This window comes from Ovis canadensis, chromosome 13 (assembly GCF_042477335.2).
Source record: "Ovis canadensis isolate MfBH-ARS-UI-01 breed Bighorn chromosome 13, ARS-UI_OviCan_v2, whole genome shotgun sequence".
NCBI classification, from domain to species: domain Eukaryota; kingdom Metazoa; phylum Chordata; class Mammalia; order Artiodactyla; family Bovidae; genus Ovis; species Ovis canadensis.
The window spans coordinates 89,956,723-89,980,617 of record NC_091257.1 but is presented as its reverse complement, the minus strand read 5'-3'; the positions used below and the strand labels follow the sequence as shown (position 1 = coordinate 89,980,617).

The 23,895-nt window shown below is 47.8% G+C and overlaps 3 protein-coding genes across 10 annotated transcripts; 1 reads left to right on the top strand and 2 right to left on the bottom strand.

Moving 5' to 3' along the window:
- The first annotated feature begins 1,103 nt into the window (after positions 1-1,103).
- On the top strand, positions 1,104-2,926 carry SPATA25 (spermatogenesis associated 25). The gene is made up of 2 exons (XM_069548672.1): positions 1,104-1,211; positions 1,593-2,926. Exons 1-2 carry the CDS (start codon positions 1,157-1,159, stop codon positions 2,192-2,194), a joined length of 657 nt encoding a protein of 218 aa, XP_069404773.1. The 5' UTR covers positions 1,104-1,156; the 3' UTR covers positions 2,195-2,926.
- A 1-nt stretch (position 2,927) lies between these two features.
- On the bottom strand, positions 2,928-6,022 carry ZSWIM1 (zinc finger SWIM-type containing 1). Of its 8 annotated transcripts, none has more exons than XM_069548666.1 (4): positions 5,912-6,002; positions 5,439-5,482; positions 3,762-4,984; positions 2,928-3,667 (listed from the first exon to the last, which is right to left on the bottom strand). In XM_069548666.1, exons 3-4 carry the CDS (start codon positions 4,836-4,838, stop codon positions 3,575-3,577), a joined length of 1,170 nt encoding a protein of 389 aa, XP_069404767.1. In that variant the 5' UTR covers positions 4,839-4,984; positions 5,439-5,482; positions 5,912-6,002; the 3' UTR covers positions 2,928-3,574. The 8 variants fall into 8 exon arrangements, with proteins under 8 accessions (XP_069404767.1, XP_069404765.1, XP_069404770.1 ...); XM_069548664.1 differs by having other exon boundaries at positions 2,928-3,905; positions 4,047-4,984; XM_069548669.1 differs by having other exon boundaries at positions 5,655-5,920.
- Positions 6,023-7,033: 1,011 nt separating this feature from the next.
- On the bottom strand, positions 7,034-23,883 carry ZSWIM3 (zinc finger SWIM-type containing 3). Its single transcript, XM_069548647.1, has 2 exons — positions 23,472-23,883; positions 7,034-9,449 (listed from the first exon to the last, which is right to left on the bottom strand). The coding sequence occupies exons 1-2, from the start codon at positions 23,624-23,626 to the stop codon at positions 7,526-7,528; spliced, it is 2,079 nt and encodes a 692-aa protein (XP_069404748.1). The 5' UTR covers positions 23,627-23,883; the 3' UTR covers positions 7,034-7,525.
- Positions 23,884-23,895: the final 12 nt, after the last annotated feature.

The window sequence follows — 23,895 nt, the reverse complement described above, 5'->3', positions numbered from 1 at the left end:
GCCCTTGGAATCTGGGAGGGGCATTTCTTTTAGAATCACTGGGGCTCAGCAGGCCAGGTGAGAGAAAGAGAGCATTTCGACATCACCTAGACCAGTGACTCCTAGCCTGACTACTCGTGATCTAAGATAGATTGCCAGCGCTCCAGGCCCAGTCTCTAGAGATTCTCATTTGATTTGCCAAAGGACATTGTTTTTGCAAAAGTTCCCCTCGAGATACTAAGGAATAGCCAGGGTTGAGAAGCATTTCCCTCAGGCAGAGGTCTCAACTTTGGCTCATGGTGTAACCATTTGAGAAACTTTGAAAAATACTGCTAACTGGGTCTGACCCTGGGATTCTGATTTAGTTAACCCCAGAATAAGGCTGAGTATCAGGATTTCTAAAAGCTTCCAAGAGAATCCAAGAGAATCTAACGTGCAGCCTGGGGTGAGAACCAATGCCCTAGAGCAACTACATCATTTCACAGATGGGAAGTGGAAGCCCAGAGATGGGAATGTATTTGTCCAAGGACACACAGCAAATGAATGAATACAGGGTGTTTCCTCCTCACACACTACAGGGCACAAAGCACCCGACTCCTTTATTTGTCATCTCTGATCATTTCTTCCATACAGATGATCTCATTTGATCCTTCATAACTTCTGGTGAAGTAGTGGGCAGTCATTCCCCCCATCTTACAGATAAGGATATCAAGGAACAGAACTGTCCAGGTGACTTGCCCAAGGTAAAGGCAAGAACCTAGAATGCCCAGTTCCTGGTCCAGGGCTCTTTTAGCGCCATCCATTGTCAGGTGCAGGTTCTAGAATGAACAGGTCAATCCTGTGAGGTGGGTTCTAGGTGTAAAAGGGAAGGACTGTGAGGGGACTTCCCTGGTGGCTCAGAGGTTAAAGCGTCTGCCTCCAATGTGGGAGACCCGGGTTCGATCCCTGGGTCGAGAAGATCCCCTGGAGAAGGAAATGGTACCCACTCCAGTACTCTTGCCTGGAGAATCCCATGGACGGAGAAGCCTGGTAGGCTACAGTCCACGGGGTCGCAGAGTCGGACACGACTGAGTGACTTCACTATACTATCACTATGAGGTGACATTCTAGAAGGGTGGAGAAGGTAGGACAGGAGGCAGATGACTGTTCCCTCACAAATAGGGGCTTTGGGGCAGCCATGTCCTATTTCATGTCTCCACAGACTCAGCCAGGTCTTCCGTCTTCTGGCCAAGGTGAGGGGGCTCTTGGAACTGGGGGGGTGTACAACTTCCTGAAAACCTGAGTCCTGCTCTGGGGAGGTGGTGGTTCTGCTGGGCCTTTTTGGGCTTGCCCTGGAGTCAGTTCTCTTTGAAGAAAGCCATTCTCAAAGTCCTTGCCAAGAGCCACCCACTTGTTCATTCATTCATTCAACAAACAAGGCTCCATCACCTACCTGCATTAGGGACTGATTTGGGGTGTGGATATGAGTAAAACCCAGTTCCCAACCACCAGACCGCCCTCTTGGGCAGGTCTTAATTGCTCCTGATCCCAGTGCTCTGCTACTATGCCCTGCCCCTCAGGGCCTCCTCCTCCGAGACCAAGAATAACACTCCATCCCATTCCTGTCTCTGCAGGTGGGGCTGCTTCTCTGGGCTCATCTCTTGGCCTCTATAGTCCTATAGAGCCAGGGGTTGTAGCCTCTGGCGGACAAGGCCCACTGAGCCAGAAAGCTGAGCAGGTGACACCTGTTGCCCAGGCCTGGGGCCCGGCCCCTGGGGGCACTGGCTGGGAGCCACCGAGGCAGGAGTACAACTGGTACTGCCACAAATTCCCCGCCGCGAGGCAGCCGGAGAACCTGGGCCGGGAGGATGGCTGCTCCAGAAGCAGAGCCCCCCAGCCGGGCGGCCCCAGCAGGCCTGTGCCTCTGCTGCTGTGTGGGCTGCCACCTGGGGCTCCGCCGATGCCCGCCGACGCAGGGGGTATGGAGGCCAACTCCCAGCCCGACATCTGCATCCTGACCTTGGCCATGATGATTGCTGGCATCCCTACCGTGCCCGTCCCGGGCCTGCGGGAGGAGGACCTGATCCGGGCGGCTCAAGCTTTCATGATGGCCCATCCGGAGCCGGAGGGGGCTGTGGAGGGGGCCCAGTGGGTGCAGGCACAGACCCACACAGCCTCTGGGCCAGTGGCCTTAGCAAGATCCCGGAGGGGCCAGCCTCCTGGCTCCTACTTGTAGCTGGATGAAATAGCACCAGACACATAGGGTGGCTTCTCTGTATGGTTTTTGGGCAGGCAGGGTTGGTGGTGCCTATGGCAGGGACTGGAATAAGGTGGTGGTCTGAGCCACTCTGACAAATACTGGCCCATTCAGGGCCCAGACTCCAGGAATTTCCCAGAAACCATTAAGCTGGGAGATAGGTCTTTGATCAGAGTAGTTACAATGAGAATTACTGAGGTAGGTGGCCCTGCTTGGAGAGTGGAGGCTTCTTTTGTACCATTTTGGTACTCCCATCAGAATTCTTGTGCAAAGCCCTAGGCAACGTGCACTTTTCTCCTGCCTTTTGTTTCTCACTCTGCTGAGGGCAGGTGATGAGACCACAGGCAAGGAAGGAACATTAACTCTTGCTTGAGCACCCACTGGGCATCAGCCCATCACATTCCCATTCTCCTCTCATCTTACCAGTGCTCTGGGAAAGCTCCATTTTTACAGGTGAATGAACTGTGGCTTAGAGAGGTGACTTGCCTCAAGTCTCAGGGCAAGTAAAAGGCAGCACCAGGCCTCAGAAAACAGACAGGGAGGAAACCAGTCTGTAATGTCAGGCTCTGTAGAGTCTAGTCGCTCTATAGTATTGGGGTGGCCAAAAAGGTTGTTCAGGTTTTTCCTAACATCTCACAGAAAAACCCGAACATTTTGGCCAACCCAGTATTTCCTAAACTTCCTTCTAGGAGACAAAAAACTAGACAAGTGCTAAAACAGACAACATTCACTTTAATAACCTCAGGATGGGGGAGTGTGGCAGGTGGTGAGGCTGAGAGCCAGGCTCTCAGCCTCTGGGGGACTTTTCCTCTGTGGGTAAGGTGTCATCTCATGACTGTGGAAGCTCTTACCAAGTCCGAATCTTCATCTTCACTCAGTGTCTTATCTCTTATCCTACAGTAGGTATTACCTGTTAAGGCCCTTGAGCTAAGAATGGGTTTTACTTTTTGAAAAGGGTGTTAGTGTTAGGGGAAAAAAAAAACAACCCACACAACAAAGAACCAGGAATATACAACAGGCTGTAAGTGCCCAACAAAGTCTAGGATACTAACTATCGGGCCCTTTATGGGACAGCTTTGCTGCCTCCTGTTTTAGGATTCTAGACACATGGGTAGCAGGCTGCAGAAGAGAAGACCCTTGTGCTTCTTCCCTGGAAGGAGGGTCTGAAGAAGTACAGCAGTGTGAGTGTTGGAGGGTGTGTGTGTGTGGGGGGGGGATGTGAGTGATACACGAGGATGAACATCACGGGTAATCAGAGTTGGACCTGCTCATAAGGGCCAATCCAGCTGTCGGCCAGCTCCCGCAGGGTGCTGTACCGCCGTTCAAACTCCTCCTGGCTGCAATGCTGCAGGAGCTGACTCACCTCCTCCGTGAGGAGAGCCACGGCCAAGCGCTTCTCCAGGGTCTCGCTCCATGTGCTGCCCAGGATGTCACTGAGGTTGGGGGCACAGCCTGCCGTCCACTCAGCAGGCAGCATGTCAGGCTGGAGCTCCTGGCGGTGGGCACTGAGCATGGCCAGGATGTGACGGCAGGGCAGATGGAAGGCCTGGTTGAAGTAGCAGCTGCAGCTGGCCGGGGGCTGGGGCTGCACCCTGTGGGTGTCCTCCAGGATCTGTATGTTCACCTTTTCGGAACCCGAGCCGATGAGATGCATGGATTTCTGGACCACAGCAAGCTCGCCCAGGCAGAGCTGGGCGGCCGGCCCCGTGCAGATGGCATTAAGTGAGTGCTGGATGCGGGCTTCCACCAACTGCTCCACTTTGGGGCTTTCGGGACTGCCCTCCACGGGGGTGTAATGGTTCGGGGGACTCGGGCCCAGGTTGAAACTCACCTTGTCTCCCGAGTTCTGCTGCAGGTACCGGAGCAGGGCGCTCATGCCTTTTTCCACCACTGGCGTGGTGCCAAAGAACTGGCTGAGGAGGTGGGTGGTGACCTCCAGGCTCTGAAAATAGCGGCTGCTCTCGGCTTGGCTTCTCCAGCGGTGGGCCAGCCAGATGCGGTCGTTGAGCAGCCAGTGTGAGTGGAGCGCGGGCAGCTGGGCCGGCGGGATGCAGGTGCTCAGCAGCGCGTACAGCTTCCGCAGGTTCCCGGCCGTGGCCGAGCACATGGTGCTCCGCAGGGCCGTCAGGAGCAGCCTCTCCACCGGCTGCTCGAGGGCCAGTTGACAGAACTTGCCCTGGAGGAACTTACAGATGTGGAAGGCCGAAAGCAGGACCTCAGCTGCGGGGAACTCCATAGCGAGGGTGGGCAGTAGGAGGAAGTAGGGATCCACCAGAATGGTACAGACTCTCTCCCATGCTGGGTTAAACTTCTTGAACACCTGGAACATGTGGGCCAAGCCTTCAGCATCCTCCTTGGCAAGAATGGCGAAGTAGACGGCCCGGGAAAGATGACCCTCCAGCGGCACCCGGGGTCCATCCACCAGGAAGGTGTATAACACCTCACCCCTCGGGTTATAGGTCCGGTGGATAAATAGGATCTCGGGAAAATGGGTAAAGACCCTCTGCATATAGCAGCTCTGATAGTTGAGGGTCTCCAACTGGGCAGTCTTGTTAAGCTGGTAGAGCAGCAGAGGTGGGCTTGGGTCCTCAATCAGGAACTCATTCAGCACTGTCAGCGCCATGGGGAAGATGGGAAATGTCTCGATGCCAAGGTCAAAATATTTGCTCTGTGTGTCTGCCAAACAGAAGGCTCCCACTCTCTCAAGCTCCAACTAAATCAAGGCTTGAGGCTAGGCTGTAGACACCAGATCTTAATCCAAAGATGGGCCTATGGAGAAGAAAAGAGGTTTAAGGAGCCAGTAGGGGTTCGGCTCTTCAATTATTCACGCAGACAATATTTTATTCCTTAACTATGTATCAGCACTGTTCTGAGGGACATGCAATAAACATGTAAACAAACAAGGATGTATCAGATAATGAAGTTTATACAGACTCTAAAACGGGGTAAGGGTAGGCTGGAGGAGGGAGGGATGCCCTAGCCAAGGTGGCCAAGGAAGCCCTCTCTGGGTGGTGAGAGGATGACTTGGAGCTGAGAGCTAATTGATAAGTCAGCATGGAAGGATTTGGTGCCAGGAGATTTGAGTGAGTGTGAAGGGCGGAGCTGCCTTTTTTTCTCCTTAAATATTTAAAATATTTGTACAGCACTTTGTATTTACTTCTTGGCCTCCATTCTTTCATTGGTCCTGGTATATACAAGAGAACTGCAATTGCTCCAGACTTACTGTGTGATCTTGGGCCAGTCATCGATCCCTCTAGGCCTCAATCCCTTCAACGGAAAACGGGGTTAACAAGTGTTCATAAGTCTTTCCTCCATGTTAATCCCGCTATCAACTGTAATACTTAGTTCAAATGTTTCCTCTATTTAGCCCCTCAAACCGGTTACTGTCCCCATTTTACAGATGAGAAACTGAGGCTCAAAGAAGTTAAGTTTTGCCTACCATCACTAAGTAGCTGGAAGCTGAGTCTTTGGCTCGGGATTCTGACAGCTTGCCACAGTAAAAAACCAGAGACAGAGAGGGGATACGGCCTCTGACCTCTCACCTCTAACCCAGGTGGCAGGATGTGGATGTCTGACGTTCGCATTCGGGGTCTGGCCAGAGCCAGAAGAGAAGTCAACCTCCCACCCCTTTGGGGGCTGTGTAACGGTGACTACGGTCACCAGCTGCCTCACACCACCCCTTCTGGAATTACTCACCCACAGCTTGGCTCCGTCGCCATTTCTCCCTATTTGACCCTGCCTCTGCCTCTGACTCTGACTGACCTCTAGGCTCACCAACCGCGGTGCCAGCTTCCTGTGACTCGGGCCAATGGCCTGAGGAATTCGCTTTCGGACTTTGTGGCAACGACCAATCATAGCCCGGCGACTTGTGGGCGGGCGCTGTTACCAGGGTTACGAGGGGCTCGGCTGGCGGCAACCAATGAGAGCCCGAAGACACTAGCATCCTTTGGAGTCTGAGCTCTGAAGCTGAAACTGCGGAGCCACACTTCTGGGAAGAGGGCTGGAAGGATGGGTTACTATGGAAACTCCCTCAGAGGGCAAAAAGCAAAAAGAAAATAAATAGCAAAGTTTCAAGATTTTTTTTTCTTCTCTGGTCAAATTCCAAAGCCCCAGGAGGGTAGGAAGTGGTGCCTGTGTGATTGCACTATGTCCCCTGTCTTATGGGGAAGCTGAGGCCCGGTCTCAAATTTTGCGTCTCTCCAAGGGTCGAGGGGCCCAACTCTCGGAACTGAGGATATCGAGGTCTTCCTAAGAGAGCTGAACTTGGGTATTGCTCAGCCCAACCCCTCCAGTATTTTACAGGCAAGATCCAGGATAGTGTTGTGACTGTTAAGGTCATGGTGAACTAGTGCAAGAAGCAGGATTGACTACCATCTTTTGACCTCGGTTCTGTTGAAGATGGTTCTTGGAAAGCTGGGAAGCTACCAGGCTTTAGGTGACTAAGGTTACAAACTAGCAACAACAACAAAAGTCTGTGTTGGTGCTTAAACCTCCATTGAATCTAGAAGGGAAACTGGGATTAGAACAGGCCAATGGATTCGTTTTTGCAGATGAGGAAACTGGGGTCAAAGAAATTAAGGACTTGCCCACAGTCGCCCAGCAAGTTGAGAGCAGTCAAGTCTTGGACCCAGCTTTCTTCCCTCCCAATCTATTTGGCTTCTTCAGGCTAGAATATGAGGCAGCCTGAAGTCCATGTTGAAGACTTGGTTGCAGGAAGAGGATGAAGCAAGGGGAGGATCGCTAATCATTGAATTTGAGGCATTGCACTCTATTTGGCTGCACAACACCCAGATTCCTTCACTGTTCAGGCAGAACACATTTCTCTTGCTTATTTGCTTTTATTTAAAGAACAGAAACAAAACAAAACTTTAATATGAATAAAAATAGGTACAAACACATTCTTTGTAAACAGCAGCAACAGCCAAGTAGCACGTTCCTTCCCTTTAGTCCCTGAAACCAGGTCCGTTTTATCTCCCCCTATCCTGGGGCTGGGTTATCATCTCTGTAAAGTTAGTAAGGTCTGATCTCAGGGGTTGAGGGGGAAAGAGGAATGACCTTTCTGCATGGAAATAACTTTGGCCTTGAACAATGAATGAGGCTCCCAAGGAAAACCAAAGGCAGGGCAGAAATGGGGCAGATTCAAAGGACTGTCACACAGTAGGGTTCCTCTTCTTTCTCTCGGAACCATTTTCCTAACCCTGCCTAGAAAGACGTTGGTTAAAACGCTGACCCCGAGCATGTCCTGCCCGCTTTGAGCTCTCAGACTGCTAGGGAGAGGGGCTGGCGGCCTAGCCTGCCAGTGCAAGTGCTTCAGCCGTGAATGGTGGCGCCAGCAGGAGCCAGTCCCTCCCCTTCCTCCTGCTTTCCCCAGAGGAAAGGGAGGCAGCCCACATCCCTGAAGTCCCCTGGCTGGTGACTGGGCTCAGGAGGCTGGCAGGGGGCCGCCCAGATGTCCACAATCTTGCGCAGCGTGGAGCAGCGCTCCTCCAGCTCTGGTCCCTCACTCTGCATCAGCAGATTTGCAAGCTCCCTGCTTAGGTCCTGAATCATGTCATTCCGTCCCGGCTCCCCTGGCTGGCCTGCATCTGCCGGGATCAGAATGGGGTCCCGGAGCTCCCCGCTGGGCCCGAGGAGGTGCTGGTACCTCTTCTGCCACCGGCGGCACACCATGGCTTCGCTCACGGGCCTCTGGCTGGTGTGCAGCAGTGCCAGGATGTGCCGGCATGGCAGGTGATACCGCTGCTGAAAGGAGCAGCTGCAGCTGCAGCCGTCTTTGCTCACCTGATGGGAGTCCTCGAGCAGCTGCACGTCCACGGCACAGCCAGCCACGTCCACCAGGTGCGTGGAGCTCTGCACCACCACCCACTCATTGTGGCACAGCTTGTAGGCCAGGTCGGAGCCACTCTGGCGTAAGGAGGCCAGCATGCCGCCCTGCGAGGGCTGCCCCTGGGGAGGCTGCCATGGCGGCCCCCGCACCTGCTCTGGCTTGGCATCCTGCACAGGGGGCCTGCTGAGGCTCCCTCTGCAGATGCCAGAAGGCTTCTTGGACTTGGGGGCTGTGTTTGCTGACCGGGCTCTCTTTAACTTGGGGGGAGCAGTGGGCAAGTTCTTCACGCCTTTGGTGTTAAAGAAGTCTATGTAATCCACGAAGCGGAGGATGCAGTCCAGCAGCGACTGCTGCTCCCTGAAGAGGCTCGACACCTTGCTGGTGACGACGTCCAGACTGTCCATGTAGGTGCTACAGGCGTGCAGGCCCTTCCTGACGTGCATGTACCACAGCAGTTCACAGGAGAACCAGTGGGCCTGTAGGAAGCTGAAAAGCTGCTCGTCGAGCAGGGCCCGGGACATCTGGCAGAGATTTTGCAGGCTGGTCTCGGAGGTGACAAACACGGCCTCCCGCAGGGCTTCCTTCATGAGCCGTTTAAAGGACGGATCTGCGGAACTACGATGCAGCTTCTTCTCCAAGAGTCGGGTCGTGTGATAGATGGAGAGGAGGGTGCGGGCACCAGGAAAAACCTCCTGCAGGATGGCTCGGTGAGGGAAGGATGGGTCCACGAAGACCACCTTGACCTTGGGCCAGTCTGAGTTGAACTCCGTAAAGATGCTTAGCATCTTGGCCACGGAAGTGGCTGTCTCGGCCTTGAGCACCGCGAAGTGCACCACCCGCCCCTCTCGCTCCTTGCTCTCCACCAGGAAAGCGTAGAGGATGTGGCCCTGGGCATGCTCCACCCGGTGCAGCAAGAGATTCTCTGGGAAGCGGACAAACAGATCGCTCATCTTGCTGCTCTGGAAACTGAGCCGGTCCAGGTCTCGGCTGCTGCCCACACTGAAGGAGGCCATGGAACCCACGTCCACCTTAAGAAAGTTCTTCATCACTTTGGCTATCTTGGCCAGGTCAGAAGGAGTAATGCCCTCCTGCTCTGGCTTGGCGGGTATTTGGACCTTGTCTAAGCAAAACGGTGGTTCAACTGGGGACTTAGCAGCTGTGCCAAGGTCTTTGTTGACCTCGGGCTGTGCAGACTGGAGTTTCTTCTGAGATTTGCCGGTGGCGTCTCCTCTAGGACCCGTGGTTTTGGGGTCAGTGTGTATATGCTGTGTGTTGAGTTCACTGATGAACAGTCTATCCAGTTTCTCATTGTACCGCAGGAGCAAGTATGCTGGGCACATGTCTGCTTCTGCTGCTCTCTTCCTGTTTGACTGGGTCCGAATACAGACAAATTTCACCTGCACATATCTAGGGAAGGCAGAAGCAACAATGAAACAGTTGCTGACCACTCATTTTTCTCTTACAAGTCTAGGCCCTGTAGGGACTTACAGGACCTGTTACATTTCCTAGGGACCACAGTGTGGTATAGGATATGGGAGAGAAAGATTCACGTTTACACTCCAGTCCCAAAGTGGCCAGGTCTTTCTTCAAGACCCCATCCAATTAAAACACCCTTAATCTGCATCTACAGAAGTTCTAAGCTCCAACTCCTTTTATTTACTCTCATTTTCCCATCTGTAGTTGTCAATCTGAGGCAAAGATATAAGGGGAAATAGACAAACAGCAACAGCAGAACTAGTTACCTGCTGTCTAAAGTGTCCTTTCATTCCTGCCTTCAGGGAGCCATTGCCTTCTCTGCCTCCTCCTTCAGGCAGCAAAAATAAAAGAGGTCTCAGGGGTTAGGGTAGATCTGGGCTTCCTCTCTAAGAGGAAAGATCTGGGTTCATCTTTGACTTAAAGGAAAACGTCTACATCCTGAGAGAGTGAGAACCCTGAGGCTGGATGATCCCTGGGATTCTGCCAGCATTGCCAATCTAGGCTGAAAGTGCCTACTCAAAGGAAACTGGTAATTAAACTGAATATCTGTTCTCTCCCCCCCTTCTACCTTTGAGGCCCAAATTAGGTCCTACCTTCTCCAGGAAACGTTTATGGATGCCCTCAAGCCACAGTAATTGCTCCTTACTTAAGATTCATAGCATTTATTTGGAACAAAAGGCTTAGCAGATTTTTGGGGTAGCAGTAGTGGTTACACAGTGGGGAGGCTGGAGGCTGACTCCTGGATTTGAATCCAGGCTCTACCACTATTCCTGGATTTGAATCCAGGCTCTACCACTCAGAAGCTGTTTGATCTTAGGCAAGGTACCTCACCTCTCTGTATGCAGTTTCCTTAACATCATAAAATAAAACTAAATAGGGTTGTTACGAGATTTAAATAAGCCACCGAGGTAGTATTTGGCCCAGAGCCTGGTTCAGCCTTTCATTTATTCTAAATAGGAGTCATCAACTGTTATTACAGCTCCTAAGACTTGTGACCTATTCTTGGGTGTTTATGCAGTACTTTTCCAATTGGATGGGGCTGTTTTCAAGTGTCAAGAGTAAATCAGTCCTCAGCGTATTCTAAGCACCTGGCACAAATGCTATTCTTTCAGCAGATGCTTGTCAAAGATGGGCTGGCTAAATGACTCAGGGACCACAGGTGGGTGGGACAGGTCACACCCCTGCCTCCTCAGAGAGGTCCCAACCTAAAGATTAATGAAAGGGAAAAAAAATCTCAGCCTCTGGCATGACACGACACAACGCTGGCATCTCAACAACCCTTTCCAAACACTAATCCATCTGGTCCTGTTTGCTCACCCTGTGGGGCAAGCTTAGAGAAATAGGATGTCTGGCTTGAAATTACAGGGCGGAAGGGCCTGAGGCTGAAAATGCCTGCACCTGCTGTGTGCACAGCAGCGGGGCGGCCACGTCATCCCTGGCTCAGGGAGTGGCCTGGTGATACGGCAAGGCCAGCAAGGTGTGACCGCGGTACAGCCTCCGCCTGATCTCCCGCCTGTTTTCCACTGCCCCCACCGTCTTACTCTATTGTACCCTAGAAAGACCAACTGCTTCCCGGGTTCCCTACACTGTGTCTCACCTCTTTGCCTTTGCTCGTGTTGTCTCTCTGTCTGGAATGCCCTACCCACCTGTCTTCATCTCAGAGCTTACTCAATCTTCAGGACTAGATGCAATTACCTTCCTTCCTAGGAGGCCTCCCCCAAGCCCTCAGGATGGGCCCTACCCTTCCGCTGGCTCAACATCTTGGCATAGATCTTAGCTCATTACATTGTATTGACTTTATGTGCTCATAATCCATGCTTGTTAACCTAGTCAAAAGAAAAACAAAAAGACACTGGTGAGTGCCAACCATAAAACTCTTTCCCCTTTTCCTAGTTCATTAACGACTGCACCTCCCTGTGGAGACATCAGCATTCTTTTTAATTCCTCCTTCTCCAGGTTTATATCCAATATGTTAAGTCTTTTAAATTCATTTCTCCCACTATTGCATGTATAAGGATTACTATATGCCAAGTTCCATGTAAACCCCTTACGTGCATCATTTCATGCTAATAAAAGGGTTCTACCATCCACATTTTACAGATGAGGCAACAGGCTTAAAGAGGTTCTTGAGCATGAGAATCTGGGATTTAATCCTCTGGCTAAAACTGGAGAATCTGGGATTTGAACTAAGCCTGCATGGCTACAGTCTATGTAGTTAACCATTATGTTGCCTGTCTTCTTCCAAAATATTTCTCCTTCTGAATTCTCATTTTTACCTTCCTCAACTTGACCCTCAATACTTTATTCAGGTTCAATAAGGTCCTTAAAGATCTCCAAACATACTGTGCTTGTTGGCATCAAGCACTTCAAACTTCAGGGGCACTAGGTTAAAGCCTCGGTCATTTTTTCCTGCTTCCCTTAATCTTTGGTATTGAGCTGTAACTTACACACAGTGAAATACACAAGTCTTTTGGAAGAATTATTGGAGCACTGTAGTAATTTTAATCTATATTTATTTCTATCTCCCAAGTGAAGGCATAGACTCTCTTCAAGACAGGGATAGGGTTTTATACTTCTGAATCCCCCTTAGTGCTTCTATCCCAGCATGCTCAGCCAGGACCTGAAGGAAGGAAGTCAGCCAAATCTACTCTGTAGGTGTTTATTTTCCTCTAACTGGACTGTGCCCCCCGTGTACTCCCAGTGCCCGGTACTGCACCTGGCACAGAGTAGGTGCTCAGAACACACACATTAAAGGAGTGATGGCATGACAGGAAATTCATCTTACAGTTTGAGCGGCACATTAGGAAGATCACCAGGAGAGTTCTGTCAGGTGACTTGGCTTCTATCCCAGCACTACTATTAACTGTAACTTTGGACAAGTTCTTTGTTTAATTTCAAACATTTATTAAGTCTATTTTGTACCAAACACTATACTAGTTGCTCAGAAGGTGATGGAGACAAATTAGGCTCTACTCTCAAAGTCTGTTGAGCAGGGAGATTAGTACACAGATGATCAGTAAAGTCAAAACTAAGTGAAGGGTTAAACAGAGGTATGAGCAATACACTTATAACTGAATAAAGACTAATTCCCCCTGACTATGGGGATTGGAACAGAACTAAAGCTTTTGATTAATTTTCCATGAGATTTGTGTCCTTGTTGCATGTAAACTGTACCTTGAGCAATGGACAGAATTTTTACAGGTGAAGTCAAACCATTTTAGACAACATAATCTGAGTTAGGAACAAGACTCAGAAGATCTGAGTTTAATTTCCAGCTTTACCACTTAGCTGTGTGAGAGTGAACAAGTCACTTCATTTCCTCTCAGCCTCCAAAGCTTATCTATAAATACAGAAATAACCAGAGCACTGGTCTCTGAATAATCAGTACCTGATCCAAGAAAAATCACTACAACTAAAAGTGTATTCAGGCTTCCCAGTGGCGCTAGTGGTAAAGAACCTGCCTGCCAATGCAGGAGATGTCAGAGATTCAAGTTTGATCCCTGGGTTGGGAAGATCCCCTCAGGAGGGCATGGCAGCCCACTCCAGTATTCTTGCCTAGAGAATCTCATGGACAGAGGAGCCTGTGGGCTATAGAGTCCATAGGGCTGCACAGAGTCGGACACTACTGAAGTGATTTAGCACGCACAAAAGTGAATTTGTTTAAAAGGTTGTGGCAGAGAAAGATAATTTACAATATGATATCACCTATATGTGGGATCTAAAAAATATAACAAACTAGAGAATGTAACAAAAAAGAAGTGGACTCACAGATACAGGGAACAAGCTAATGGTTAACAGTGGGAAGAGGCAAGGGGGGAGGGGGAGGATGGAGTAGGGGACTAACACTTTCAAACTATTAGGTATAACATAAGCTATGAGGATATGCTGTACAACATGGGGGATATAGCCAATATTTTATAATAAGAATGGGGTAAAATCTTTGAAACTTATGAATCACTATACTGTACACCTGTAACTTATGTAGTGCAGTGACTGTTCTTTTCTTTCTTTTTTTGGCCACATCTTGAGGCTCGGGAGATCTTAGTTCTCTAACTAGGGATCAAACCTGGGTCCATGGTAATGAAAGCCCATGTCCTAACCATCTTAGCCACTGGGCCACCAGGGAGTTCCCTCAACTATTCTTCAATTTCAAAAAAAAGGCATGATCAGTTGGTAATTAATCCAACATCCCCCATCCCCCTCCTTCCTTCCTTCGGGCCAGTTTCATTCAGGTTGTCATTCCTCCCCACACAGCTAAGTGCTTCAGGGCTGGTCTAAGCCAATTAAGGTAATCTTGTTAAGAATGGCCGTGGATACAGGTCCAATTCTGCAAAGAAACATGATAGGAAGTCTGTAGGAAACCAAGGCAAGCTTTTTCTTCTGAATGTGACTCCTACATATGTGCCATGTGGTGAGACACTCTGAGGACAAAGCTGAGACCTGAAGATGGAGAGTGGAAAGAAAGGGAAAGCCTGAGCCACTGAAATAATTACCTTCTCTGGGCTAAGAAATAAAGCATTTTGAGTCAGGATTTTCAGTTAATTGCAGCCCAAAAGACATTTTCAGAATCCATATTTTATAGAAAATAGTAGAAAAAAAGATTTGAGCAGATCTTTAAAAAATGAGACGAAAATTATGAAAATATTATATGTAATGAAATTTAAGTCATGTAGAGATGTGAGAAGGAAATGGCAACCCACTCCAGTGTTCTTGCCTGGGGAATCCCAGGGATGGGGGAGCCTGGTGGGCTGTCGTCTCTGGGGTCGCACAGAGTCGGACACAACTGAAGCGACTTAGCAGCAGCAGCAGAGATGTGAGAGTTGCACTATAAAGAAGGCTGAACACTGAAGAACTGATACTTTCAAATTATGGTGCTAGAGAAGACTCTTGAGAGTCCCTTGGACTGCAAGGAGATCCAACCAGTCCATCCTAAAGGAAACCAACCCTGAATATTCATTGAAAGGACTGATGCTGAAGTTGAAGCTCTAATACTTTGGCCACCTGATGCAAAGAGCTGGCTTATTGGAAAAGACCCTGATGCTGGGAAAGATTGAGGGCAAAAGGAGAAGAGGGTGGCAGAAAATGAGATGGTTTGATAGCATCACCAACTCAATGGACATGAATTTGAGCAAACTTTGGGAGATAGTGAAGGAGAGAGAAGACTGATGTGCTGCAGTCCATGGGGTTGCAAAGAGTTGGACACAACTTAGCAAGTGAACAAGAAGCTATAATGGTGGCTGTCTGCCAATTCTTAAAATAATCAAAGAACCACTTGAAGAATCTGTTTTTTTTTCCTGATGTATTTCCCCCAAACACTCTTTTACTTTATTTCCTAGCTCACTTTCACAATATATAAAGGTCAATCTTACCAAAATATTCCTGTGCTTTATCATGTTTCCCAAGGGCCTAATTTAATTTTTTGCTCTGGAAATCCTTTGCTTTTCAAGTCTGTATCACATCATTGTCCTTGATTTTCCTTCTCTGTCTGTCAGCTGGCATAAAGCTGTGGGGAATGTAAGGATTTCTCTATCGTGACTCTCAGGGACTTCACCAAGTACCGAAGCTCTTGGAAGACGTGCTATTTCAGTTTGCAATCAATTTTATTTGCACTGTATTATCCTGAGGTTTACCTCATCTATTCATTAGCCAGAAACTGACTACTAAAGATGTTGATGGAGTTGGTGGAGACAAGCAAGAAGGAATGACTAAGTAGTAACTAATTTTAAAAGTGGCTAGTTTGTTAGCATGATTTTCGTTTTCCTACACAGCCTTGTGACTAGAAAAGAAAGAAATTGAAGTTGCTTATTCGTGTCTGACTCTTTGCAATCCCATGGACTATAGCCTACCAGGGTCCTCTGCCCATGGGATTTTCCAGGGAACAGTACTGGAGTGGGTTGCCATTTCTTTCTCCAGGGGATCTTCCCAACCCAGGGATCGAACCCAGGTCTCCCGCAGCATAGGCAGATGCTTCACTGTCTGAGCCACCAGGGATAGGTGGAACATGAAAACTCAGATAACAAAGGCTTAGTTCAAAGGGTGTGATGGGGATTAAATAAAACTGTAAAATCCTTAGCAGAGGAGGGAGGTTCAAAAGGGAGGGCATATATGTATATGTATACCTATGACTGATTCATGTTGAGGTCGATAGTCTTCAGTCTAACAGCTACCTTTTTTGAACACTTTTTTGGGAAGGTGTTCCAGTGTTCAAAAAAGGTAGCTATTAGACTGAACAGCAATGGAGAGAGACAACAGAATACCTCACAGGATGTTTGAAGACTATCAATCCCCCAAAGACATAACAAAAAGAGAAACACACGTAATAGTCGTACATAAAAATATGGGAAGGGAAACTGGGCATAAAACTCACAGAATCTCCCAGTTGATTGGGATTTTGGGTCATTTAGTAATAACTCCCATGACACAATTCTCTGACTCTTTTAAAAATACCTATCATTTTCTGTCATGTATACAACTATGACTTTGGCAAATATTACTGTGCTTAAACCACTAGCAAGAGCGTCTTGCTTACAATGTGGGAGACCTGGGTTTGATCCCTGGGTTGGGAAGATACTCTGGAGAAGGAAATGGCAACCCACTCCAGTACTCTTGTCTGGAAAATCCCATGGATGGAGGAGCCTGGTAGGCTACAGTCCATGGGGTCACAAAGAGTTGGACACGACTGAGGGACTTCACTTTTAAACCACTACGTGTATTTTACGTAATCTTCTCCACATCCTCCTCATTTTGCAGAGGATGAAACTGTGTCATGGAAATTTAAAGTCTTGTTGGCTTTAACTGAGCTAAAGCCTGTCTTTCTGACTTCAGAGTTCTCACTTTTAACAGATACGCCAGCTTTTCCTGAACGTCAAGGAATCACCGATCCTCTTTCCATATGCCATAGCCATTCCTATAATCTTTGTATTAGTATTTTCAAATGGTTTTCTTTAAATCAGCTCAGTTTATTTAATGAGGATCTTTATGTTTAGATATTAACATGAACACTTAAAATCATCTCGCCTGAGCGCCAGTAGCATGTCTATCTGGTTGCAGGAAACACCGCTAAATTACTCGCTGAAAACATTTCCCCCACCTGCCCTCCAGTCCTACAAGAGAAGGGCTCACCCCACACATCCATACATCATTCAAAAAGCCCAACTCAGTGCACTCTGGCACAGAGCCAGTATCCAACACAAGCTCCAAGAATACCCTTTACAACACCCCAACAAGTAGTCACTCCCTCTCTGCTGAAGGCCTAAGCTGCTCAGAATTCACTTCCTCCCAAACTAGCTCTGGCATATGATTCTCCTCAAGGGTAGAGACCACAATTCACTCAATCTTTTTATCCTAGCTCAAGCCTGCAGGGGTAAACCTTTTTACCTCTCACTAGAAGTTTGTTGACTGAATCAATACCAGGATGTTGTTATAAGCCAGTGGTTGAAGAGGCAACTTCGAGCTGTGGCAATAAACAGGATGGGTCTGATCTTCAGTTCTAAAACCTTGATGCTTTCTTACAACTTCTGAAAATCTTCTGACTTCTCTGGCAATCCAGTAGTTAAGACTCTACACTTCCAATGCAGGGGTGCAGGCTCAACTCCTGGTTGGGGAACTAAGATCCCACATGCTGTATGGTGCGGCCAAAAAAGAAAAAAGAAAGAAATCTTACCCCACTCCCTGCTCCGACTTGCTTGCTCATTTCTGCATATTCTTATTTTCCTTGACTGTAACTGTACCCCAAATTCAGACTTCCCTGGCTCCCACCAGGTGGTTTTGGGGCTGGGGGTGGTTTTTGTTACAGGTTCTCTTATTTTCCTCTTTCAAGCCTTGACTACCCGGGCCTCTGCTCCTTGCCTGCCTTGACTCTATCCAGCTTTTCTCCTCCTTTTTGCTCAAGAACAGAGGAGCTAAGGGGTAACCGCCTCCAAAGAGTTACATAAGGAAACTAGGAGCCTTAATGTAAAGCAGAGAGGTAGAACTTTTAGTCCTCTTAACATTCAACTTCTCCTGGCCGTTTCCCCCAATCCGCACAATAACATTATCATAAAGGCAATAATATTTATGGAATATTTTCTGTGTAGCGGGCCTTCTGAGAAATACTTTACATGTATTAACTCATTTAATGAGAGTGAAACCTGCTTCTGACAAGGAGATTCAGAGGGTCAAGTCAGGTAAGGAAGTGAATGTGCTCTGTAAACTTTTCTCCAGAAAATATCAGGGATGGCTGTTTCTTCCTCCCCAAGAGCCCGCACTGGCATCAAGTGTCAGCCAACACCCACGCTGTGTACAAGATTAAAGTTCCTTGTCTTTGCTCACCTGGCACCCTAGACTGTTCCTTTGGCTCTTACTACTAGTCTTCCCTAGACTCTTCAGTTCAGTTCAGTTCAGTCGCTCAGTCGTCTCCGACTCTTTGCGACCCCATGATTCGCAGCACGCCAGGCCTCCCTGTCCATCACCATCTCCCGGAGTTCACGCAAACTCACATCCATCAAGTAGATGATGCCATCTAGCCATCTCATCCTCTGTCATCCCCTTCTCCTCCTGCCCCCAATCCCTCCCAGCTCAGGGTCTTTTCCAGTGAGTCAACTCGTCTCGTGAGGTGCCCAAAGTACTGGAGTTTCAGCTTTAGCATCATTCCTTCCAAAGAACACCCAGGGCTGATCTCCTTCAGAATGGACTGGTTGGATCTCCTTGCAGTCCAAGGGACTCTCAAGAGTCATCTCCAATACCACAGTTCAAAAGCATCAATTCTTCGGCACTCAGATTTCTTCACAGTCCAACTCTCACATCCATACATGACCACTGGAAAAACCATAGCCTTGACTAGATGGACCTTTGTTGGCGAAGTAATGTCTCTGCTTTTGAATATGCTATCTAGGTTGGTCATAACTTTTCTTCCAAGGAGTAAGCGTCTTTTAATTTCATGGCTGCAGTCACCATCTGCAGTGATTTTGGAGCCCCCCAAAATAAAGTCTGACACTGTTTTAACTGTTTCCTCATCTATTTCTCATGAAGTGATGGAACCAGATGCTATGATCTTCGTTTTCTGAATGTTGAGCTTTAAGCTAACTTTTTCACTCTCCTCTTTCACTTTCATCAAGAGGCTTTTGAGTTCCTCTTCACTTTCTGCCATAAGGGTGGTGTCATCTGCATATCTGAGGTTATTGATATTTCTCCCAGCAATCTTAATTCCAGCTTGTGTTTCTTCCAGCCCAACGTTTCTCATGATGTACTCTGCATATAACTTAAATAAGCAGGGTGACAATATATAGCCTTGACGTACTCCTTTTTCTATTTGGAACCAGTCTGTTGTTCCATGTCCAGTTCTAACTGTTGCTTCCTGACCTGCATACAGGTTTCTCAAGAGGCAGGTTAGGTGGTCTGGTATTCCCATCTCTTTCAGAATTTCCCACAGTTTATTGTGATCCACACAGTCAAAGGCTTTGGCCTAGACTCTTACTACTATCTTATTGATTGATTGACTAATTGGCTTTGAGGCTGACCAGAAAGGGAACCTGGGCCCTTAGCAGTCCTAACCACTGGATAGCCAGGGAATTCCCTCTTACTACTATTTTAAGGAAATTGTTATTTCTGCAATTAGAGTTTAATATTTGTCTCCCTGACTGGAGGGCAAGCTCTATGAAGGCAGGGACTCAACTTATGTTTTTCAACACTGTTTCTAGACAGTAGCATGGAGTAAGTTTTCAGTTAACAATTGCCAAAATCAATGAATCAAATGGCTCATACAATGGAGTGATGTGGAGTAATCTCCAAAATACACTGATAAGTGAGAAAAACAAGGTGCAGAATGATATGTAAAAGTAGTATGCAAGGGACTTCCCCAGTGGTCCAGCAGTGAAGACTCCAATGCAGGGGGCCCCAAGTTTGATCCCTGGTTAAGGAACTAAGATTCCACATGTGGTACATTGTCACCAAAAACACACAAAAAAGTCAGTCACCGGTGTTTCTTTTTTTTTTTTAAAGGTGCATATGTATACACAAGATATATTTTTTCAAGCTCAGAGTATGTCAGGAAGATAAGAGTGGTTGTCTCTAGATAACATACCGGAAGGGACATTGCCTTTTGCAAACTTTGATGTAATTTGACATTAAAAAAAATTAAATGACTATATTGACCACTCAAAAACAAATTCATTTAAATAACTGTTCAACCTGCAAAAAGTAAATAAAACTAATCTGCACCTCTGTTAGCTAAGTCCCTGACATTCTTTTTGGTACTGCTCCAGCATAAATCTTCCTTCTAGTCAAGTATGTCTCCTCACTGCCTTCCAGGTACAGCATGTTAACATATGCACTGGCTCACACACCACTTTTCCCTCCAGCATGTTAACCCTCCTGTCACAGACAGATGGGCCCCTGAAGATGCCAACTTCCTCATCTCTAAAATTTGTCAATATGTTGGGTTAGATGGCAAAGGGGAATTAAGATTGCAGATGGAATCAAGGTACTAATTACCTGATTTTTTAAAAGGGAAACTATCGATTATCTGGGCAGGCCTAATATAACCACAGGATCCTAAAAAATGGAAGAGGGAGGCAGAAGGGGCACCAGAGAAGGAGATGGAACAAGGCAGGATCAGAGTGATATGATGCGAGGACCACACCAGCCACTGCTGGTTTGAAGATGGAGGAAGGGGACCATGAGTCAAGGCATGGGGACAGCTTCTAGAAGCTGGAAGGGGACCATGAGTCAAGGAGTGTGGACAGCTTCTAGAAGCTGGAAGTCTTGAAAATGGACTCTCTTACAGGGACTCCAGGGGTTCCGCCAGTGGCTCAGAGGTAAAGAAGCCGCCTGCAACGCAGGCGCCTCAGGAGACTTGGGTTAGATCCCTGGGTCAGGAAGATCCCCTGGAGAACACGACAACCCACTCCAGTATTCTTGCCTGGAGAATCCCATGGACAGAGGAGCCTGGAGGGTTGGAGTCCATGGAGTCTGAAGTGACTTAGCACACATGCACAGGGACTCCAGAAAGAAATACAACTCTGCTGAGGCCTTGGTTTTAGCCCAGTCAGATCTGGGCCTGACTTCTAACCTACAGAACGATAAGCTACTAAATTTGTGTTGCTTTCATCACTGTGTTTGTGGTAATTTGTTACAGCAGCAGATAAAAAATACACCTCCTGACACCTCCCTGTCTCTGAGGGCCCAGCTCAAGCCTCCTTGTCTCTCTTACTTTCCCAGCCCACTGTGACTTTTCTCTGTGTCCCTGCAGCTCCAGTTTCCCTGAGTTATACATTTACTACTCGATGACTCATTCATTCAACGGTTACTTAAGGCCTGCTGTGGGACAAGCCTTGTGCTAGACCCTGGAGGTGATCCACCCGAAGGGCGTCTAGGTGCATTTATGAGGGGTTTGGACTTGATTCTAAGCAAGCAGCATGGTGTCAATCAGTGAGAAAGCAAAAAAATAGTAAACCAGAGTCCCTCCCTCAAAGAGCTCAGCAAACCAGGGAAACCTCTGTAAACTATATTCCAAAAAGATGTGCAAAGAGCTATAACAAGTGCTGTCAGAACACAGAGTAGGAGCACTGAACCTAAGCTTCAGGGAGTTAAGAAAGGCTTTTGGGAAATTATGCTAGTATCTGAAGGAAAAGTAACAATTAGCTAAGACTGAGTTTTCCACAAGTGGTCCAAAATGACTGCAGAGAACACATGAATGTTTAATAGTTACTTATAAAAGATATACTATTTTTTGGCCAGCATACTGTTACTTCTTATATAGTATTACTTAGATTGGTTCTAAAGTTTCTTTGAATATTAGAACAATTTAAAGAAAAATGTTAGGTAAATTGTAGTTCAGGATATACAGTACAGAAAGAATAGTATACAAAACAACTGATGTTTGAGGAAGAGAGAGCTATAGTGATGGACAAGGTTATTCTAACCAGCAGAAGTGGTTAAGTGCAAGGACTAGGAAGCTATGGGCTTGGGACAGGAGCTGATCATGGAGAAAGAGTCGGTGAGTATAGAGCACACAGTGCAAGATGGGGAGGTCAAAAGGGTTAGATGGTCTGGTGAGCCAGGTTAATAATAGTCCTGGACTTAATCAAGAGAGCAACAGGGAGGCTATTGCACTTTATCTGGCCTATACTGTTAAGCAGTTTGAAGCAGGGCATTTTTTTTGTTTACATTCTTTCATTGCTTAGAAAGATGCTACAGGCATAGATCAAAGTCCAAACACCTCACAGTCATACTTTATGGGGTTCTCCATAAAGTATTGGATTGGGTAGCCATGCCCTTCTCCAGGGCATCTTCCTGATTCAGGGATCAAACCCCACTCTCCTGAATTGCAGGCAGATTCTTTACCATCTGAGCCACCAAGGAAGCTCGATGAACTTTTATTGATGAAAGTCTCTCAGTTGTGTCCAACTCTTTGCAACCCCATGGACTATACAGTCCATGGAATTCTCCAGGCCAGAATACTGGAGTGGGTAGCCTTTCCCTTCTCCAGGGGATCTTCCCAACCTAGGGATCAAACCCAGGTCTTCCGTGTTACAGATGGATTCTTTACAGTGAAGCCACAAGGGAAGCTTTTACTGATGGGTGAACTGCAACTGACATGACCTCCTGCCAGGTATGGCATCCTACACTGTTTCTCAAACATGCCACATTCTTTCATATATTTGTGTCTTCACTCCACAGCTCCTTCTGGTTAAACCCCTCTGTGATACTTGATATTAACCACTGAACTTCTGCACTAACCTTCTGCTTTCATTCATAGCCCAGCAGAAACCATTACTTCCAGTGTGAAGCCCTTCCTGTCTTCCCAGACACTTGTCACTTCTTCCTCTGCACATATCTAATAAAGCATTTGTCACACACTAGTCCATGTACTATGCCATCTCAAGCTCTTCGAGCACAAGTTTAATTACTTATTCATATTTATCTGTACCCAGCACAGCACTGGACTTCAGAACAGGGAAAAAAACACCACCTGCCTGGCCAGAGAGTGAGCTTTGGCCAAATGTCTCAACCTAGAGGTCTCAAACTCAGATACACTTTGACTCTCAAAGTTGGCCCATAGAAAGCATGTTCACATGTGAATTGATTTCCAATTTTTTAAAAGTGGACACATTCACATAAAGCCTGTACTGCTAACTCCATTTGCCCCATATCTGGGAACACTGGATCTTCACTCTCACATGGAGACCATCAGCTGCAGTTAATTGGCCTGTTCTCCATTTTGCCCAGTTTACATGTCTATTCTCCCTAGCACAAAGACCTGGTGTTGATTATTTCATCATTCCTTTTCATATAGTTAAATTAAAAGTTCAGCTTTCTTACACGGGGCTGTTTCACCTGAGTCCTGAAGGCAAGTGAGTTTTCAACCCTTAGCTTAGCCTCCAAGCCTCTTTTCTCATCTGCCAAATGGGAAAAATAACATTTACCTGTGATTTTCAATACACCCCTGTGGGTGAAAGCGTGCCTAGAATAGAGAACGCTGCCTGGGACATGGGAAGTGTTTGAAAACCGGTTTGTTAATCTCTGGAGCTCGAGAACCATTTACAGAACTAAGAAAAGAATGAAAGAATTAATTACCAATCTAACCAACCAACGACTGACCAGTGTCACTGCTTTGTAAAGAGAAGACATGAACAAAATTCTCGCCAAGGCCTTTTTATCCATTGTGAAGGCTATACTTTGTGTCTGGGATATGGCAGGTGCTCAAAAAATGAGATAAACTGCAGTCGTCATGAATTCCAGGAAAGCTGGGAATGAAGGCATGAGTGAGTGGAGGTGACGTGGGTGGTCAAAAGGCGATGCCTGTGGAGGTTTTGCGCTTTTCCCAGGCACCAAGCAGGTGCTCAATGTGGAATTGCTCAGAGACGGGGCATGGTCGGGGGGCGCCCAGGTGCACTCCCTCCTCCACGCCGCCCTCCTGTTTGGGACCGTCCGGCCTCCTCCCCACCCTCCTGCCCCGCCCCGCCACGCCCTTACAGGATGTCCTCGCGTATAGAGGTGCCATGGTTGAGGTTGTGGTACCGGACGGAGATGCAGTCCCTGAGAATGAAGGAACACTTGTTCTCCTTTTTGTAGGCGCTGAAGCACTCCTTGAAGTCCTCGTAGGTCTTGAAGCAGCTCCCGAGCTCCATGGCAGCCCCCTCGGCCCAGCCAGGGGCTGCACTAAGATCAACACTGGGGATCAGAGGTCACCTAGGAGGGCCTACAGGCTGTTGGTCCCCAGGATGCCTTAAGAGCGGGCCTCTATTGGGTGCCTTGTTACGGAGCTCAGGAGAAGCCCTCTGCCTGAGACGGTTACCGTGGGTTAGGTGGGTTTGCTCTCCGACAAGTAGGGAAAATGACACTGAGCCCTTATTATCCAGTCTCGAGGCTCCGCCCCCTCACCGTCATATCCAATCAC

Coding starts and splice junctions, on each gene's coding strand:
- SPATA25 (XM_069548672.1), top strand. CDS start 1,157: ATGTCCTATTTCATGTCTCCACAGACTCAGCCAGGTCTTCCGTCTTCT. Junction 1,212..1,592: donor TCTTCCGTCTTCTGGCCAAG/GTGAGGGGGCTC, acceptor CTGTCTCTGCAG/GTGGGGCTGCTTCTCTGGGC.
- ZSWIM1 (XM_069548660.1), bottom strand. CDS start 4,838: ATGGCGCTGACAGTGCTGAATGAGTTCCTGATTGAGGACCCAAGCCCA.
- ZSWIM3 (XM_069548647.1), bottom strand. CDS start 23,626: ATGGAGCTCGGGAGCTGCTTCAAGACCTACGAGGACTTCAAGGAGTGC. Junction 9,450..23,471: donor TCTATACGCGAGGACATCCT/GTAAGGGCGTGG, acceptor TGCCTTCCCTAG/ATATGTGCAGGTGAAATTTG.